This window comes from Balaenoptera acutorostrata, chromosome 19 (assembly GCF_949987535.1).
Source record: "Balaenoptera acutorostrata chromosome 19, mBalAcu1.1, whole genome shotgun sequence".
Taxonomy (NCBI): domain Eukaryota; kingdom Metazoa; phylum Chordata; class Mammalia; order Artiodactyla; family Balaenopteridae; genus Balaenoptera; species Balaenoptera acutorostrata.
Genome location: NC_080082.1, coordinates 565,785 through 585,647, shown reverse-complemented (window position 1 = coordinate 585,647; position 19,863 = coordinate 565,785). Strand labels below are relative to the sequence as shown.

General features: G+C 56.0%; 1 protein-coding gene and 1 non-coding gene across 2 annotated transcripts in view; one reads left to right on the top strand and one right to left on the bottom strand.

The window, feature by feature from the left end:
* SPG7 (SPG7 matrix AAA peptidase subunit, paraplegin) overlaps positions 1 to 19,863 on the top strand; it is a 31,577-nt gene that overhangs the window by 1,937 nt on the left and 9,777 nt on the right. The window contains 8 exon segments of the mRNA XM_057534405.1: positions 457 to 559; positions 1,730 to 1,819; positions 9,241 to 9,482; positions 11,766 to 11,905; positions 12,907 to 13,009; positions 14,113 to 14,238; positions 14,505 to 14,667; positions 14,895 to 15,068. Of these exon segments, the coding sequence (XP_057390388.1) occupies positions 457 to 559; positions 1,730 to 1,819; positions 9,241 to 9,482; positions 11,766 to 11,905; positions 12,907 to 13,009; positions 14,113 to 14,238; positions 14,505 to 14,667; positions 14,895 to 15,068 (1,141 nt within the window).
* On the bottom strand, positions 129 to 235 carry LOC114236518 (U6 spliceosomal RNA). Its single transcript, XR_003622462.1, has one exon. It is a non-coding gene; the product is annotated as a U6 spliceosomal RNA (small nuclear RNA).

Below are 19,863 nucleotides of genomic sequence, written 5' to 3'. Positions count from 1 at the left end.
GATCTCCCTGTGCTATGTGGCTGCTTCCCACTAGCCATCTGTTTTACATTTGGTAGTATATATATGTCAATGCCGCTCTCTGACTTCGTCCCACCTAACCCTTCCCCCTCCCCGTGTCCTCAAGTCCAAAAATTATGGAACACTTCACGAATTTGCGTGTCATCCTTGCGTGGGGGCCATGCTAATCTTCTCTGTATCGTTCCAACTTTAGTGTATGTGCTGCCGAAGCGAACACTGCTTTTAAGGTTTTGATGTTGTTTGTTTTTTTCTTTTGATGTTATGTTAAAACTTTGCAATAATGCTCAGACTGTTGCTTCATATTTCAGGACAGTGTAAATATGACAAGTAAATAAACATCAGAGCTTTTAGGAAAGATGTTGCAGCAGGGAATTAGTCTGCATTGCCTGGGTGCGCTGTGGTGTTGGTGTGACTGATTCTCTGTACCGCTCTTTTCAGAGTTTCCAGTGGCGACTGCTAACCCCTACGTTTGAAGGAATCAGCAGATGGTTGGTGAAACAGCATCTCGTCCAGAATCCAGTCGGACTCTGGAAACTTCTAGGTGTGTATCTTTTGAAGACAGAGGTGACAGGCAGAGCCTATGGCATTTGTGAATAAATTCAGAAAATGTTGCTTGTTTGGCATCGTCAGAAAAACGAAATCACGAAGAGGACCTTCGGCCGCTACTCATTGTGAGCCCTCAGATGCTCTGAAATGAAGTTTATGAGGAGGAAATTTGTCTAAGGTCTGAACAAGCCATTTTTGCTTCTTTTGAGTTGCCTCTCTTTTTTTTGTTTTTAATTCTGGTAATAATTGGGCTGCTTGACAAAGGTTTTTCATGTGCTGTAGCCAACTCTAGGAACGTTTAGTAAGGAGCTACAAACTGGCTGTGTATGTCTTACGTACAGAAGGCAAGTAAACACAGCCTACAGATAACGTGCTTTTACACTGGAGTTGCACCGTTTAATGAGATCTTGTGACATCCTGCCGTCTCTTTTGATCTTAGGTCAAAGGACCATAAGCGTTGACACCTGTACTTTTACTCCCCCCCTTTATTCAGTTGGAACAGGGAAAAAGTGAAATCTCCCACTGCTACATACGTGCCCACCCCGGTCACGGCAGCCTACACGTGCCCCCAGTGGCACAGCCGTCACCTCCAGACACCCCCGTGTCAGGTGGACATCGAGGCAGTTTTATTTGTGATTCTCTTAATGTGTGTGAAGGAAGGTGCAGCCCAATCACGTTATGAGACGCTTTCCCCCGTTTTAAGCAGTGGTTGGTTCAGACCTTGGGCGAGTCAGAGCCTTTGGTGTGAGGAGTGGTCCAGGGGCGCGTCTGGGTGAAGGTGGTGGCCCGGGGCTGCTGTTGCTGCATCATGCGGAAGCCACTCACCGCTGTTCATTTGTTTAAAGTCATTTAAAGTGACTGCATGTCTTGAAAGAGCTGTTCTCCAACAATTTCATGACACTTTCTCAAGTTTGTGTTCATCATTTTTATTTCCTCACGTTGGCTAATTCAAATTATAAAAACACGTACTCAGTTGAAGTAGTTCATTATGTATAATGAGTAGATATTAGAGTAAGAATGACTATCCCAGCTTCTAGATCCTGTGCACATAGCTTTCAGATAGTTTCTGTTTTGTGTTGGTTGTCTGGGAGTACACTCTTCTCCTAAGGGTTCTCTTGTAGTTGCAAACCTGTTTGTTGTTAAACACTTTCCCTATTCCTTGTAGGAGGCACGTACTACTTTAACACCTCAAGGTGGAAGCAGAAGACTAAAGGCAGTGATAAAGCCAAGGGGAGGAGCCCTGAAGATGACGAAGGTATATCCATCAGATCTTAAGCGATGGCTGCCTTGGTTGTCTGCACGTGTGTGCTCTAGTCTAAGGAATAGGAAGTCCATCCTAGGATCACACCTGCCCCCGTCCCTAATGCAGTTGCTGGATTCTTCCTGCCCATCCTTTTGGGGACGGCTTCATCAGTGCCTGTGTCCCATGTTCAGAGTACCTGAAGGCGGGTGGGGTTGCTGTGCTCTGTGTGGAGAGGGTGGACCTCGGATCCGCCCTGGACTCAGAGCTCTGGGTGAGGAAGGCTCTAGGACTCCCTGGCTGAAGCCCCGCTCTTGTGCGCACCTGACTGGTGTTGGCACTGCCTCCAGGCCTGAGGAGCAGCCCCAGAAGCCAGGATGGTATGGGGCATGGCCCTGGGGAAGGAGTGGGGCCTCAAGCCCCGGGGCACAGCGAACTCGCTTGCAAGCCTCCTCTTGACTCTGGAATTAGGACTCGATGATTGTGTGAAGGGGAGGGAAGTGAAAAGGGAACTTTGGACTGAATTGACCTCTAAGATGACAGCTGGCTGCGGGGAGCTGATACACATGGAACTCGCTAGGCCTTAGGAGTGGTTGGAGCGTGCGCTCAGTGATTTGTGCGCTCCCTCTTCAGAGTGACCCCGTCACTGGCCCTTTCTACACACGAGGACGCTGGATGCCTGCCCTGTGCCGGGTCCAGGGAGGGACACACGCGTGGGGAAGTGGCGCCGATTTTGACGTGGCTGCAGTGGGTTGTGGTGCGGGACCCGAGGCCCGGGGGCCCTGGAGGAGGTGCTTTACCCAAAGGCCAGCCATGCTCAGAACCAGGCTCCTGTGAGCCCCAGACGCCTCAGGGGGGACGGCAGCCTGAGAAACGCTTTCTTTATCGGACCCCGGGCGTGTCACAGAACTGCACACAGACTGGTCCCGTTCCCCAGGCCCCATCTTTCCAGAAGGGCGCAGCCACCCTGGCAGCTTAGTTGGAACAAGACGGCTTCCCGACCAGGTTTTGGTAACCATGGGGAGGACCTTCCTCCCTAGTCTGGTCCAGAAACGTCTTCAGGAGCTGGGGGTCTGGAGGTTCGGCCCCAGAGCCCACTGGTTATGGGGTGAAGCCCCTTGTGCTCGACTTTCTAGGAGGGGCTGCGTTTTCCTGATGCTCACGTCCATTCTTCGCTGGCGGCCCCTTCGTTCACCTTGAGAGGAGCTGTAACTTTCCATTGGTCTTGACTCCTGTAGTGCCCTTGGTTGGGTTCAGATTAGACGTTTCTGGTTGTCGACCTCCTGGCCGCAGGCTCAGGGAGTGTGGGTGCTACAGGCTTCCTTCATCATCACCCCCGGGGGAAAGCCCCGAGGAGACTTGGCTCTTCTTTTTTTTTTTTTCTTTTTATAAATTTATTTATTTATTTTTGGCCGTGTTGGGTCTTTGTTGCCGCGCGCAGCCTTTCTCTAGTTGCGGTGAGCGGGCTTCTCATTGAGGTGGCCTCTCCTGCTGCGGAGCACAGGCTCTAGGCCCGCGGGTTTCAGGAGTTGTGTCATGTGGGCTCAGCAGTTGTGGCTCACGGGCTCTAGAGTGCAAGCTCAGTAGTTGTGGTGCAGGGCTTAGTTGCTCCGCGGCATGTGGGATCTTCCCAGACCAGAGATCGAACCCGTGTCCCCTGCACTGGCAGGCAGATTCTTAACCACTGCGCCACCAGGGAAGTACCCCCATGCATTCTTTTTTTTTTTTTTTTTTTTAATTTATTTGTTTATTTGGCTGTGCCGGGTCTTAGTTGCGGCATGTGGGATCTTTTAGTTGCGGCATGCGTGATTTAGTTCCCTGACCAGGGATTGAACCTGGGTCCCCTGCATTGGGAGTGCAGAGTCGTAACCACTGGACCACCAGGAAAGTTCCCCACCCCACCCCCATGCATTCCTAAGCATTTGACTGCATGATCTTTGACCATGGGTATTTTTCTTTCTTTTCTTTTCGTTTCTTTTCTTTTATGTATTTGTTTATTTTTGGCTGCATTGGGTCTTTATTGCTGTGCACGGGCTTTTCACTAGTTGCGGCGAGCAGGGGCTATTCTTCACGGCAGTGCGTGGGCTTCTCATTGCAGTGGCTTCTCTAGTTGCAGAGCACGGGCTCTAGGCGTGCGGGCTTCAGTAGTTGTGGCTTGCGGGCTCTAGAGCACAGGCTAAGTAGTTGTGGTGCACGGGCTTAGTTGCTCTGCGGCATGTGGGATCTTCCCGGACCACGGATCGAACCCATGTCCCCTGCATTGGCGGGTGGATTCTTAACCATTGTGCCACCAGGGAAGTCCCCCCCATGCATTCTTAAAACATTTCACTGCGTGACCTTTGACCATGGGTATTTTTCTTTATTTTTCCTACTTTTTTTTTTTCCCCTGGCCGCACCATGCGGCATGTGAGATCTTAGTTCCCAGACCAGGGATCGAACCAGTGGCCCCTGCACTGGAAGGGCCAGGGAATTCCCTCCTACAATTTTTTCTGATATTATTTTTTTATATTTTTCCTGCAGTTTCATTGGTTTTGTCAGCAGTTCCAGGTCTCTTACTCCACACGTTTCCATGGAATTTACTTTGCAGATTGTACTTCTTCTACCTTCCTGGGGTGTGGCGCTGGCAATGCCAGTTTTCCCCGAGGTTTGTCGGCACCTGACTGTTGAAGGGGATCCCGGTCAGGAGCCCTCTGCTTGGCGCTTGGCAAGTAGCACTTTAATAGTGATAACTTGTAGTTTATCACCGAGATCATAGTTTTCCTTCAAAGCTGATTGTTTGAACACGTGTGTCTTCATGTTCTGAGATATGTGATGTGTCTTCAAGTGTGTCATTCATTTCAGAGACATTCTGAGCTGGAGGAGGAAGGTGAGGGCTTGCTTCATGAGAAAATACACAGGGTTACGGAACCCTGAGGAGGCTGATACTGGCAGATGTGAACGTTGTTTCCTCCCGACAAGTCAATGCTGGGTCCAGTAACACATAGATTAATGGAACAAAGTAGGAAACCCAGAAGCAGAGTCTACTTTGTCTAAGAATTAGCAAGTAACTAAAGTGGCATTTCACATGGTGGCAGAAAGGGTGGATTGTATGAGAAATGGTTTGGAACCGTTGCTTAGTTGTTTGGAAAGAGATTAAATTAGACTCTCATTCCATATACCAACATAAATTCTGAGTGGATTGAATCATTACATTTAAAAAGCAAAACCAAAAAAGAATTGGGAGACAGTAGAGGGGACCGTTCCTTAACTTGAAACGGGCAAAGGCTTTAGAAGGAGAAGGTAGGTGGGCCGGAGCAGCTTCTGCGTCTGCCTGGCCTGTGGCCCGTCGCTCAGGCTGGTGCATGGTCCTGCGGATACTGATTTCTGGGAGGAGTGGCCATGGCCACTTCCTTTCTGCAGCTCCTGACCTGCCGTGGCTGTGGACATGTGCTCCCCCCGCTGAATCCCGTCGCAAGTTACCATCAGGCACTGTAGCGCCGGGGACCAGAGGCAGAGTCAATCTGGAGAAAGGGGCGTGCTGGCTCCTTCCGCCTGCCCGTGCCGCCGTGCGCACCTGGTGCACACCTGATGCACACCTGATGAGGCGGCGGCCCTGGGGCGGGTCTGCGCCTCCCCGCCGTCTTCATGTGGTTGTTGCATGTTTGCTCATTTTGGGCTGAACTGTAGCTTGCTTTGAGAAAACGGGATAAAGTTCATGTCCGTTAAATTTGCATTAGACGATAATTGCTCGCTTAAGCAAAGATTTTTTTTCCGTGAGGGAGTCTTCTGGACTGTGAGGGAGTTGACTGGCCCGTGAGCTCTCAGCTCTGCAGACTGCGTGCAAGCAGCACAGCCCAGCGTCCCGCTCAGACCTGCCCTCTGAGAGCTTTGAATGAGAAAGGCCAGTCGTGAAAGGTTATATACCGTTCGATTCTCCCAACACAAGATTACAGGGCTGGAGAACAGATTAGTGGTTGGAGTGATGGAGTTGTCATGTCTTGACTGGTGATGGATACGCAGACGTTGACCTGGGATGAAATCACACAAAACTAAAAACACACGGGAGCGTGGGTCACAAGGGGTGGCTGTGTCAGTAGTGTCCACGTCTTGGTTGTGATGTTGTTCCCGGTTTTGTCAGATGACTGTTGGAAGGCCCTGAGCCCAGTAGACGCGGAAGAGGGGCCTCTGTTACTTCTCACGAGTCCGTGGCGCCTACAGTTACGTCGTCGTGAAAGGTTAGCAAACAGCGATGGCTGGCATTTCCAGAACACCTTTTGTGGACGGTGCCCCTTTATCCTCTGCGAGGTGCACCTCGTCTCCATCTTCAGGTTTCTCTCCAGGCTGTGGGTCAGGACCAGCCCCGTGGTGGTATTAACGAGAGCCGGGGTATCGCTGCGCCCTCCCAGTGTTCACGGCACAGTGCTCACGGCTGGGGTGAACACCTGGAGGGCTCCTGCAGTGCTCTCCTGCACGTTCAGCAGCGTCGTAACTTGTTCATTTGTCTTCAGGTGGCTGGTTCAGGTGACTCACCGCAGCTGACATCCTCTGACCCCCAAGAAGGACTTGTGGGACCATAGTTTTCCAGCGGGCCCGCAGGCTGCTGTCCAGCGGGTAGACAGTCTAACGGCTTAGGAGGCAGCAGCCTTTCCTGGGTGCTCCGGGCAGTAGAGAGTTTGGGTGACCCTCAGCTCTCCGCGAGCTGGATGTGGGAGGAGCTGTGCTCACGAAGGCCGGTTCACCCCCTGCAGACAGAACACGGGCAGAGGCGCCGGTCGGCAGCCTCGTGTCCCCGAGTCTGGAGGGATGATGGACTTGGTGGGAAGGAGACAGCGGGCCTTCGGAGTGGAGGGAATGTCCTTTCTGCCCAGAGCGTTCACATGACTTTTCTATGTAGAGTCTCAGGGTCAGATCTTGTTTCATCTCTTACACCTCAAGAATCTTCCATCTGTTTAGCCGATCCTGTGTCTCACTTTCGTATCTTCCCTTACTGTTTCCCGTTGTCTTTCTTGGAGCGGCCCTCATGATTCCATACCTGATCAGTACTACGGATGTATGTTTTGTTACATTTGGTTTCCTTATGTTAAAGTTTCAGAAATAGAACTAGTTCAGCCGGTTCCGGCTGGCGTGGCAGGGCTGTCCGGAAGTGCGGCTGCCGGCGTTGATTGCCCCCCGCTGGGTTGTTAGAGAGCAGGGCTGAAGGTTAAATATTTGAGAGAGATGGCTTCTCACCTGAGAACATGAATCTGCTGTCCACAATCACAATAAGTGGTCGCCTTTATGAGCTTGAAATATCAGATACACTGTTATAATCTATTGTAAGATAGGGTAATACCTAAAACGTACCTTCGTGTTTTCTAAATGGCTGCTGCGACAGTCTTCTCAGGCTTCAGGTTTTTACTTTTATTTATTTCTTATTTTTTAAATATTTATTTATTTGGCTTCGTCGGGTCTCAGTTGCGGCACACGGGATCTTCAGTTGCAGCATGTGGGATCTAGTTCCCTGACCAGGATCGAACCCGGGTCCCCTGCATTGGGAGCACGGAGTCTTAACCACTGGACCACCAGGGAAATCCCTCAGGCTTCAGGTTTCTAAACCGATTTAAAATGCTTTCGAATTCCTCCAGGCCGCCCGTTGGAGAAGCAGGTGGTGTGTGTGGGTGGTGCAGGTGGGCTGCACCTCCAGGCTGTGCAGAGGGCAGGGGGCCTGAGTCCCTCCACAGTCTGTCCTTGGAGAGGTGACCACAGCCAGCTCCACTGTGTGTGTCGGCGTGGCCTCTGGGGAGGGTGAGTGAACGGTGGAAGCTTTGGTTGCTGAGACAGGTCTGTCTTGGGCAGAGCTGGTGAAGAATTGTACACGCATTTCTCAAAAGGCGTCGTTAACCGCAGGTCTTGCAAAAGCTACATGGAGTGTTAGGAAGGATGGGCCCACCCTGCACAGGTGAGTGAGCCCGGGTTGTTCCAGGGCCTCCTGGGCTGTGGATGAGGTGTCCGGTGGGTGCAAGGACTGGGGAGGTGGGCTCCTGGGGGCGGTGGGCTAGCGAGACCATGTGAAGTGCTGAGTCGACAGCACCGTGTCAGTAAAACGCAGCCCCTGCCCGCGTGTGATTGGTGGGAGGAGCACTGTGGCCTGGCCTTTGCTGGGACTCTTTCCCACCTGTGCTGTGGGCCGGAGGGAGGTGACGCCCCAGGAGCTCCTGTGTCAGGTGTGAATCGGGGGAATTGATCTGGTGGTTCTGGTAAAGAACGGGCCTCCAGACTCTTGTGTTTTGCACTTCTAAGTGTGCTGTTTTTCCAGTGTTTCTGTGATGGGTGCCGTGCAGCTCGCCTGAGTGTCAGTCCCAGGTGGTTGTGCGGGGGGAGGGCAGGTGGTGGTGGAGAGGCTGTTGTCATCAGGGACCTGGGCGTGTGCCGCAAGCACTGGGAACGGGTCGGTATCTGGTCGAGCCTGGAGGGCCCGCGAGGGTCGAGGGTCGTAGTTGGGCAGATGTGCTGTCAGTGAGATGTGGCGTCACTGTGGAGCTGCGCTGGTCCTGGGAGGCTTTTTTTTGGGGGGGGGGGCTATGTTGGGTCTTTGTTGCTGTGCGTGGGCTTTCTCTAGTTGTGGCGAGCAGGGGCTACTCTTCATTGCGGTGCACGGGCTTCTCATTGCGGTGGCTTCTCTTGCTGCGGAGCATGGGCTCTAGGCGCACGGGCTTCAGTAGTTGTGGCACTCGGGCTCAGTAGTTGTGGCTCATGGGCTCTAGAGCGCAGGCTCAATAGTTGTGGCTCACGGGCTTCGTTGCTCCGCAGCATGTGGGATCTTCCCGGACCAGGGCTCGAACCCATGTCCCCTGCATCGGCAGGTGGATTCTCAACCACTGCGCCACCAGGGAAGCCCCCTGGGAGGCTTTTTTTTTTTTTTTTTTAAAGATTTATTTTTTTTTATTGATTAATTGATTGATTGATTGCTATGTTGGGTCTTCGTTTCTGTGCTAGGGCTTTCTCCAGTTGTGGCAAGCGGGGGCCACTCTTCATCACGGTGCGCGGGCCTCTCACTGTCACGGCCTCTCTTGTTGCGGAGCACAGGCTCCAGACGCGCAGGCTCAGTAATTGTGGCTCACGGGCCCAGCCGCTCTGCGGCATGTGGGATCTTCCCAGACCAGGGCTCGAACCCGTGTCCCCTGCATTAGCAGGCAGATTCTCAACCACTGCGCCACCAGGGAAGCCCCCCTGGGAGGCTTTTGACTTTAAAAATGGTTCCATGTTATCCGAGCAGGTGGGACCTCAGGAAATGGGATGTTGGTGACCTTGGACGGCGTGTAAGCAGTCACTGTGTTGAGGCATCGGCTAAGATGCAGGATCATACCGGAGACAGACGCTGCCGCGGGGACGTGGGGGGGCGGGGCGGGGACGTGGGGGGCGAGGCGGGGGCGGGGCTCCGCCCTGACCTCACACCCGCTCCCCCCCCCACCCCGCAGAGGAGCGGCGGCGCCGGGAACGCGAGGACCAGATGTACCGCGAGCGGCTGCGCACGCTCTTTGTCATCGCTGTGGTCATGAGCCTGCTGAACGCGCTCGGCTCCAGCGGCGGCAACATCTCCTGGAGTGACTTCGTGCACGAGATGCTGGCCAAGGGCGAGGTGCAGCGGGTGCAGGTGGTGCCCGAGAGCGACGTGGTGGAGGTGTACCTGCACCCCGGCGCCGTGGTGTTCGGGCGGCCTGTGAGTGCCGGGCCCGGCGGGGTTGCTTAGAACAAGCTGTGAGTGTCTTGATTTAAGGAGGAGGCCTGGAGGCTTTGAGAAGGGGGCAAGGCAGTGCGGTCCCGGCGGGGCTGTGCAGAGAGGAGGTGGGAGGGCAGCAGGGGCTCTGGGCTGAGGGAGAGGGGGCAGCGGGCGTCCCGGCTCTGCCTGGCGGGTGGGTGACTGGAGCCCAGCGGGTGAGGGAGGGAGGGCATGGGGCTGTCCGGGCTGAGAGAGGAGAGACGGGTGGGCAAGGGCCGGCCCTGGGCAGGAGCAGGAAAGAAAGGGGGCGGAGGAGAGGGGCCCTGCGAGGGGGAGGGGAGGCTGCAGACTTCGTGCCAGGTAGAGGGTTGGGCGTCAGGAGGGGGAGAGACGCCCAGTGACAGCGCTGCTGCGAAGCAGGTGGGTGGGCGCACGGAGAGCGGCTGTGCAGACCCTCCTGTGAGGATGAGTCTGTGTCCAGCCTGCCTTCCCATCTCCGACCCCTCTCATTTACCCCCAGGAACACGACGCCAGCGTTAGGCCCTGGAAAGGTGACATCGATACCAGAGTATTTTCTTTTTTTCTTTTAATATTTTATTTATTTATTTATCTGGTTGTACCGGGTCTTAGCTGCGGCAGGCGGGCTCCTTAGTTGTGGCATGTGAACTCTTATTTGCAGCATGCATGAGGGATCTAGTTGCCCGACCAGGGATCGAACCTGGGCCCCCTGCATTGGGAGTGTGGAGTCTTATCCACTGCAGCACCAGAGAAGTCCCCCAGAATATTTTCTCACACACTTATCCTGTTTGTGTTTCCCAGGTGCCTCTACACTGGCCCTAGAGCCTTTTGTGTTAGTGCTTTTAATCCAGGATCCAGTCCAGGATCATGAGTTATACTTAATTGTTGTGTTTCTCTAGCATCCTTCCCACCTTCTGCTAGAAGTTTAGCCAGTGGGAACCCAGGCGCCTCTCTCCACGCGGGGAGCCCGAGGGCTTTCTGGCTGGACTCGCTCTGCTCGCTGGAGCTCAGGCTTGCTCCCGTGGGCGGAGTGCTTTCTCCCCGACGGCTCCCTCCCACAGTGCCCCAGAGCACGCCCCGCAGGCACCCCGGGCGCTGCTCTGCTTCTGGGCTGGTTGGGTGCTGGGCTGAGGGGGCTCATCCTGCCCGAGCAAGCGCGGCCATGGGCACAGCCCAGCCCTGCCAGCCTCTCCTTCTTCACGGCTGGGCAGATAGTAGAAGTTAAATTCCAGTGCACTTGAGAGGCCAGGGGCAATGGTAGCCGCTGCCGGCCCGAGGGCAAGGGGCCCGGTGGCTGCTGCTGAAGTGGCTGATTCGGGCCCAGGGGATCAGAGAAGGCTTCACAAGACGTGAGGTTGAAGGGGCTTCTGGAATCATACGTTTTGCCTTTGGATTTTGAAATAGAAAGAGGGTCCTTTCCACGTTTTTCCCTTCCATCCAAATGGGCCAGGGCAGGTGTTTGAGTGATCAAGGATCAATGAAGTTCAGACCAAGCGTTTGGGGTCCGTTAGGTTAGTCCAGCCACTAAGGCCAAGGGGCGTTCCAGTGCCAAGCTTGGTTGTGATGGGTGGGGCCCCTTTGTGCCCCTCCATCTGGCCTTCTGAGCCCACAGAGTGGAGCCTGAGTGGCCACTCGTAACGGTGGTCATCCCGCAAGACTTTCAGGAGACTTCAGAGCAGGGGGAAGTCTGGTTGCTCCGTTTAGATTCCAAGAGTGTGCTTAGAATCTGAGCCTGGAACAGTCTAACCCTGGAAAGCACGGGCCGGCTGCCGGAACAACGACTGACGTGGGCTTAGGGTGGAGGCGATGGGACTGTCCCGCCAGCGTCCGGGAGACGCCGCCCGCTCCCTCTTCCGTAGTCTCCCGTCTGCCTGAGGACCGAGGAGCTCACTCGGTTGACTGTCAGACCCAGCCGATGGTTAGACAGGGAACCTTCGCAGGGTGACTGGGGCAGCGGGGTCCAGCACTGCGGGTTCCTCGCCGAGGCTCTGCTGGGCCCTCACAGCGGAGTGCGATCCGGGTGCTGAGTTTAAGGCGCACGTGCCGCCCTTCCCTTGCTTAAAATGTATTTTCGTGAACATCTCACTGTAACTGTGTTGGAGAGAACGAACTCTCCCTAGACGGGGAGGGGTTTCTGAGTGGCAGGCCTCTGCTTCTGAAGCCCTGCCGTTGTCCACACACTGTGGCTGGGGCACCGTTCTCTGTCCTCAGGGTCAGCGGTCTGGCCTGTTCATCACTCGCGGTCCCTCTGCTTTCTGCCCCCAGCGGCTGGCCTTGATGTACCGAATGCAGGTGGCAAACATCGACAAATTTGAAGAGAAGCTTCGAGCAGCTGAGGATGAGCTGAATATCGAAGGCAAGGACAGGATTCCGGTTTCCTATAAGCGGACGGGATTCTTTGGAAAGTAGGTTGGTCATTTCTGTGTGCCTCTGAACTAAACCAGGCTTGACTTTGTAATGTGAGAAACAAGCCCCAGTAAAAATCTCACACTGGCTCTGCCTGCAGTGAGCTAGAGCCCCTCGTGGGAGGCGGGCGCGTGAGGGGCGGCATGAGGTGGGCCAGCTTGGAGTCACTTTTAGGTACCACTTCCGCTGTCTGAGGTGTTTCCGAATTCGGCCCAGGTTGGGTTTGCTGTTGCCTGCAAACAGGAAGATGAGGCAGGAAAGGGAGAAGCAGGGTGTCCAGTGGAACTTCTTGGTTCCGTGCTGAAGAGAGACGTAGAGACCGTGCAGGGCCTGTGGGCGGCAGGGCCTGCAGACTCCTTGGTGGGAGCACGTTCATCAGCGGGTCACGGGCCATGTATCTGGATGCTACTGTGTGCAGAGGTCTGCGTCCCCTCGTGGTGACCAGCGGCGTCTGTGAGGTGCTGTGTGTCTGTCCCACAGCCTCTGGCTCCCGCGGGTGCAGGGCCCCTAGGCTGCACCTCTGCTTGTTGTAGGGAATGGAGGGGGCACACCTGGACGGGTCCCCCTCTTCATCTAGGGGGTGATGCCCTACAGTTTGCTCTTTTTACTGTTATACCGATTTTGCCTTAGTGACCAAAGTTGATGGCCTACTTTTGAAAACAAAATACGTGGAAGGTGGAGAGCTGCTCTTGGCAGGCATGAGTTCCCCCGGGGCTCTGGACGGCGGGTGACGTTCTGGCTTCATGCCACGGTCGGGTTCTGCGTGCCCAGCGCTGCTGTGCTCCAGATCTGAGACTTCAGGAGCATTTGATGCAGGAGGGTAGTTGGTGAGAATGGGACAAGGAAACCCCTTTTCAGCGCTGGTTCCACAGGCTGATCTCAGAGTGAGGGAGCCCTTCTCATCTTGGGAGCGTCTGCGGGCCCAGCCTGTGTGAGGCGTGTGTGTCGGCTGCCCGGCGGCCGGGCCTGAGCCTGTGCCCACCTTTCTCTCTCATGCTAGCGCCCTCTACGCCCTGGGGATGACAGCCGTGGGCCTGGCCATCCTGTGGTATGTTTTCCGTCTGGCTGGAATGACAGGACGGGAAGGCGGATTCAGTGCTTTTGTAAGTTGTACGAATCGTCTCCCCGAGCTTGTGGTCCTGGGATTCGTCTGTGTGTGCGGACCCTTTCCCGTCACCTGCAGGATGAGTGCACAGTGGACGTCAGCCTGGACGTCGTCCGGCAGCTCTTCTTTCCTTCTGCTTGGCTGCCCTGGGGGGCGCAGCACCGGCTCCAGCCGAGGCCCCCCTCCTGGCGTTTGGATGGCTGAGCCAAGGGGTTTACACTGCACTGTGTCCTGCATTTTGCACTCTCAGCTGGACGTGACTATTTGGGGGTTTCCCCTGCTAGCTGAGACAGCTTTAAAGGTTGTCTTTAAAAGGACGACCTTTATGCACTTCAGAAGTATTCTTCTGTTGTCATGGCATTCACTGTAACGTGCACTTTCCCTCCCCCTCAAGTCGTACCTGGCCTGTCAGCCACATCAGCAGAGGGCCGTGGAGGAGCCCCTCCTGGGAACCAGCCGGGGGGGCAGAGCGCCCCAGTTTCCCCCTGGACTGGGGCCCTCGGTAGCTCAGGACGTGCACGCACACTGTCAGTGGCAGCATGGTGTCTCGTGGGGTGCGCCGTACCTGGCTCAGCCAGTTTGATAGTTCTTGCACACTTTGGGCTGTTTATTGTTGTATTTAAATAATACTGTGGCAAATCCCACGCAGCTGCATCTTTTGAGAGCCTGTCCTGAAGGAGATTGTGGCTGAGGTTGAGCCCCTCACCAAGAGCTTGTCTGTCCAGCCAGATTGCGCTCCAGAAATTGACCAAGTAACTTTTTTACCAACATTCCCCAGAACTGCGTGTCGTTACATAACTTTTATAATCAGAAAAAGAAATCACACAATAGTGGGGAAGGTCACATAGCGAAATAAGATGGCTCATGCAAAGACGTTGAGTCACCTAGTTGACATGGGGAGTGTTTTCCTTTAAGGCAGATTGCTGGATGCCGGGCAGCTTTCTAGCTGTCAACGCCCTCGTGTGTCTGGACCGTGCCCTTAGCTGCCCTCTGAGTGAGTGGGGACGGTGGGGCACGATGTGCAGGTGAGCCGGCACCCCGGGCTCCTCTGCCCTGCCCTACTGGGCTGCACAGGGCTCCGCCCTTTGTCTTTCTGCCCAGAATCAGCTTAAAATGGCTCGCTTCACGATTGTGGATGGCAAGACGGGGAAAGGAGTCAGCTTCAAAGATGTGGCAGGAATGCATGAGGCCAAGCTGGAGGTCAAGGAGTTTGTGGATTACCTGAAGGTGAGCTCGTGGCGGCGCAGGGGGCGGGGGCGGCGCAGGGGGCGGGGCCGGTGCTACACGGTGAGCCCCCTGCTTGGCCGGCACCTAAGTGGTGGCTTCCGTGACCATGGTGCCCTGCGCTGCCTGTCGCCCGTCACCGCAGAGCGCTCTGCTTTCCCAGAGCCACTTGGACGTGGCCAGTCCGTGACCCAAGCCTCCGGAGAGTCACGTTCCAAAGACTGTCTGGAGCGCCGGGGGTCAGTGCGCGTTCTCTGCTGCTTTTCTAGAGCCCAGAGCGCTTCCTTCAGCTCGGAGCCAAGGTCCCGAAGGGCGCGCTGCTGCTCGGCCCCCCCGGCTGTGGGAAGACGCTGCTGGCCAAGGCGGTGGCCACAGAGGCCCAGGTGCCCTTCCTGGCGATGGCTGGCTCGGAGTTCGTAGAGGTCATTGGAGGTGGGCCCCCCGACCACGTGTCCGGGGCGCGCTCCTTCTGCAGTGGCCGGGTTGCCTCAGGGAGTCGTGGGCATGGAGGGAACGGGGCGCTGACATTCTGGGGAGCCGTGGTCTGGGGGGTCCAGGAGGGAGTGGGCCGGCACACGTGCAGGGTCCGCCTGCTGGGGTTTCCCCGGGAGCAGGGTCCGTGCCCCTGACCTGCCCGCTTCCCCATCCCGTGTCCTCAGGCCTCGGCGCGGCCCGCGTGCGGAGCCTCTTCAAGGAAGCCCGCGCCCGGGCCCCCTGCATTGTGTACATCGACGAGATCGACGCCGTGGGCAAGAGGCGCTCCACCACCGTGTCTGGGTTCTCCAACACAGAGGAGGAGCAGACGCTCAACCAGCTGCTGGTGGAGATGGACGGTGAGTGCCGCTCGGGGCCGGGTCGGCAGGGGTGCTCGTGGGCCGTGAGGGTTTGTCAGCGCTGGGCACTCCTTCTCCCGCAGGTGATAACCAGAAACACAGCTCTCACTTTCCCACAGGCAGGGCAGTAGTACAAAAAGAAAAAGGAAGAAAAGGTGGGAACACCTTGTCAGGTTGGGTCACGATGGTGGTGGTTAGTCTCAGAGGAGCCCAGGGAGTCTTGCTGCTGTGAGAGCCTCTGTGCCCAGCGTGGGTGCGGCTGGTGCCTCAGATGCGCGGCCGGGGGTGCTGTGTCTGCTGCCCTTGAGATGACCTCTGGACTGGCTTCCACACAATTTCTTTTTCTTTTTAATGGAATTGGTTGTTTTTTTGAGCTACTCCTGTAAGATCCTCGAGAGAGAGAGAGAGAGAGAGAATATATTGTGTTTGTTTTCATTGTGGTAAAATATCCGAAACATAAATATTACCGTTTTAACCATTTTTTTTTTAACCATTTTAAGTGCAGTGTTTACTGGCAGTAAGTACATTCCCATTGTTGTATGACCATCACCACCATCCGTCTCCAGAACTTTCTCATCTTCCCAAACACAGATTGTCCCCATTTAATACCAACTTGGCATTCTCCCCTCCCCCAGCCCCTGCCCCCACCATCCTACTGTCTGTGTCTGATTTAAGTGGGAGTGTACAGTGCTTGTCCTGCTGTGACTGGCTTATCTCACTCAGCATCATGTCCTCAAGGTTCATAGGGTCTTAGTTCCCCGACCAGGGATCGAACCCACACCCCCTGCGTTGGAAGCACAGTGTCTTAACCACTGGACCGCCAGGAAGTCTCAGAATTCCCTTCCTTTTTAAGGTTGAGTAATGTTAAACCTTAACATTACTCAACCAGGTGTGGATGGACCACAGTTGGTTTATCCACTCATCTCTCGTTGGACTCTTCTGGCTGTTGTGAATAATGCTGCTATGAACATGGGCACACAGATATCTTTTCAAGTCCCAGCTGCATAGGATCCATTTTTAATTTTTCTTTAATCAGAATTCTAGTGCTGTTTTAGGTATTGTAGATAACGAAGACACTTTTTTCTCAAAGTAGTTTTGGTCTAAGAGAACCATTTATTTATATATATATTTTTTAAATATTTATTTATCTTTTATTTTGGCTGCACCAGTCTTAGTTGCAGCATGTGGGATCTTTAGTTGTGGCATGTGGGCTCTTAGTTGTGGCATGCGTGAGGGATCTAGTTCTCTGACCAGGGATTGAACCCAGGCCCCCTGCATTGGGAGCGCAGAGTCTTACCCACTGGACCACCAGGGAAGTCCCTATTTGTGTATTTATTTTCCTCTTTAAAGTATTTGCAGTGTTTGGGATGGTGGATCTGGTGGCCAGTGTGTGGACAGTGGAATCTGATTGTATGTGGCTAAGGGTGAAACTTTTTTACTTAGCCTCTCATTTTCAAATAGTTTCAGACTTACAAAAACAATGGAAAAGCAGTCAGAGCTCCTATAACTATTCCCTTACCCCACGCAGCCCAGAGGCCGACGTGGCTGAGGCCTGACGCAGGTGTCCGGCAGGTGCCTCTGACCCGCAGATGTACCCTTTCTGGCCCAGGGTCCAGTCCAGCCTCACGTTGCTTACCTGTCCTGTCTCCTTGGTCTCCGCCAGCCTGGGCCTGTCTCTATGCCCTTGTCCTTGTGACTGTGGCACTTCTTCCAGGCCAGGCCCGGGAAAGGACGTCCCCCGAGTGAGCTTGAGCCCCGCATGTGTGGCAGGAGCCGCACAACAGCCTCCGTGGCATCACTGCGCGCGGCGGTGCCCCCGTGCCCCGACTCTGGTGCTGGGACGCGGGCCTGCAACGCTGGGCGGGTCGGGGGCTGATGCACAGGAGGCACTTCGTCATCTGAGAGCTCTGCAGGTTGAAAAGCGCAGTGTGATTGCTCACGGCAGAGGCAAGGGCTGCCTCGTTAGGTCCTGAGAATGACTTGCGTCCGGAGCTGCCCCTGGAGACCTGCGTCTCCCTCTCGTCCCGGTGTCCGTCAGGATGGCTCAGGGACTCTGCCCCGTGGTCAAGGTCTGAGGAGCAAGCTTCCTGGGGAGGACGTGCCTGGGAACTCGGTGTCTGTGCACCTGGGATGAAGCTCTGGGGGTCGCTCCCTGGAGACGGGCCCTCCTGGGGCCCCACCCCCGCTGCCCCCGGCTCTGACCAGCCCCTCCCGCGTGCTGGGCTGTGAGCAGCTGGACCCTGAGCGCACCGTCTGGCCGTCTGCACGTGAGACTCCGAGTCTCCGGAAACCCCGGCGCAGGGTTTGATGAGCCTGCTGTCAGAAGTGCTGCACCTCAGCCGTGGCGGCGGCTTCTCTTCAGAAGGACGGGTAGCCTGGGTGGTGCTGTGGCACACGGCAGAGCGTCTCCGGAAGCCACGGTCGAGCTCCACGGCCCTGGCGGGTGTGCCAGACTCACGTCGCCCTGCAGCTGCCCGCCCGAGTGCTGGCCCCGGGGGGCGTGTGGGCCATGGGGGGACGCGGCGGGGTGCGCGCCCCTCCCCTCCCCTCCCCTCCCCTCCTCCGAGCCGGAGTTTCCTGGCGTGTCGAGCGAGGCTAAGGCGCGACCTCACCCATAGTTGTGACTTTGTGTGCGTGACGGGGCTCCCTCGTGGCCCCGCTGTGGCCGAGCACCAGGGCCCCGGGAGCAGCACCCCCGTCTCTCTGCTCCTGTTGCTTTTTGCACTTGAAGCCAGAGACCACCCTTCCGGGTGACGTGCGCCCACAGGAAGCGTTCCCAGCTGGCGCCTTCTCCGACGGGCCCCTCTGTGCCGCCAGGAGAGAAGCAGCTTCCATCGGCTTTGCTGCAGCCGTGGGCCCCCAGGCCCCGCCCCCCGGACCCCCGAGCACCCCCTCAGGCACCCTGGCAGGGCTGGACCGCCGCCAGCGGGCCTTTGTGCACAGACACAGCTGAGCGTCTGAGGAGCCTTTGTCGCCCCTCAGGGAGGGGCGGTGTCTGCTCATCCAAGTGCAGAGCGTGCAGTGGGCAGGCGGCAGGGGAGGGAGGAGGCCCACTGCACGGGCAGGGGCAGGGCACCTGCATTCCCGCTCACAGCCCAGTGGGCACAAAGAGGCCTTTGCACCTCGCACCCCATGATGGACGTCTCCATCCACACCCCTGTGACCTCGATTCTGCCTGGAGTCCGTAGAAGGGCCAGGGTGCCTAACTCACAAGGACCTCCTGTATAGCATAGGGAACTGGAGTCAGTATCTTGTAATAAACTGTGATGGAAAAGAAGCTGAAAAAGGATATACGTACATATATACGTAAGCATAACTGAATCACTGCGCTGTGATTCAGTGCTATACCTGAAGCACTATAAATAAGCTATACTTCAATAAGAAAGTAAAAATTAATTAAGGAAAAAGAGGAAACCTCAGGTAGCGCTCACACGGCCTTTTCCGTGTTAGTCTGTGACCCGTGTTCAGTGAATTTCTGTGTGCGGCGTGAGGCTTGGTCACAGCTCACTGTGTGTGTGGACGTCCAGCCGCTCCAGCACCTCTTGCTGGAGTGCTGTCCTTCCTGCACTGAGCCTTCAGCGTTGCGTGAGCCCAGCCGGGCGCCTCTGGAGAGCATGTTCTCGGCCCCCGGCTGCTGGACTCTGTCCTCCTCACACACGCGTCCCTGTTACTTAGCTGTGCACTCGGTCCTGAAAGAAGGTAGAGATTCCTCTCAACTTCATTCAAAATAGTGGCAAGAGCAGACGTGGTGAGGACGTGAAGAGACTGGATCCCAGGTCTGTGCGTGAACCTGGACTCTAATTTGAGTGAAGCAGCTGCGAAAACGCATCTGTGAAGCGGCAGGGGAAGCGAACCTGACCCCCTGCGGCGGGAGGGGGAAAACGTGCAGCCTCCCGGGAGACAGCTTGGCCGGCTCTGAACACACACGGCACGTTGACCCGGTGTCCACAAAACGCGTGCACCAGTGTTCCCTCACTTGTAACAGCCGAAACCTGGAGAGAGGCCGTGTGTCCTGCGGTGGGTGCGTGGCTGCGCCCTGGTGTGTTCTCACGGGGGCACCGGGCAGCAGTGAAGAGACGCTCGCTGTTGTTACGCCCGAATGCCTGGCTGGATCTCGGGGTTTATGCTGAGTGAAAAAGGCCAGCCTCAAGAGGCTACAGACCGTATGCTTCAATTTATACGAGACCGTGCAAATGACAGTTCTGGGAAGGAGAACACGCGAGTGGCGGGGAGGGGCCGGGGCTGTGCAGGGAGGTCTTTGTGGTGGTGGGATCTGCCTCAGTCCGGGGTGGAGGCCAGGCACCGCGCAGAGAGATGCGTGCCCGGCAGACGAGGTTGCGGCAGCTTCGGCTCCATGTGGGAGTCACCTGACACGCAGCCACGGGGACGTCTGTACAGTTTCTGCCACTTGCGGTGTGTCCACAACTATGCCAGTCCCTAAACAAGCCCTGTGGGCCACTTGCTGACACAGAGGCCATAGCCGTTCTGCGGAGCCCCCGCCTGGAGCTCCTGGCTCGCGCTCACCCTGGCCTGGCTGCTGCTTTCTTCTGCACCTGTTGTTCCTACTGTTTTTCAACGTTTTTTCACTGTTGTATGGTCTCAGGATTCTGTATTCAGAGCCCCGGCCTATGGCAGGCAGGCATTTGGGGAACGTGAGTGGGGAGCCCCGGCCTATGGCAGGCAGGCATTTGGGGAATGTGAGTGGGGAGCCCCGGCAGGTGCCCAGGCAGCACTTTGGGACTCGAGGCGGACGGGCTCCTCCGTCCCCAGGTGCCCCGGGAAGTGGACCCGGCCA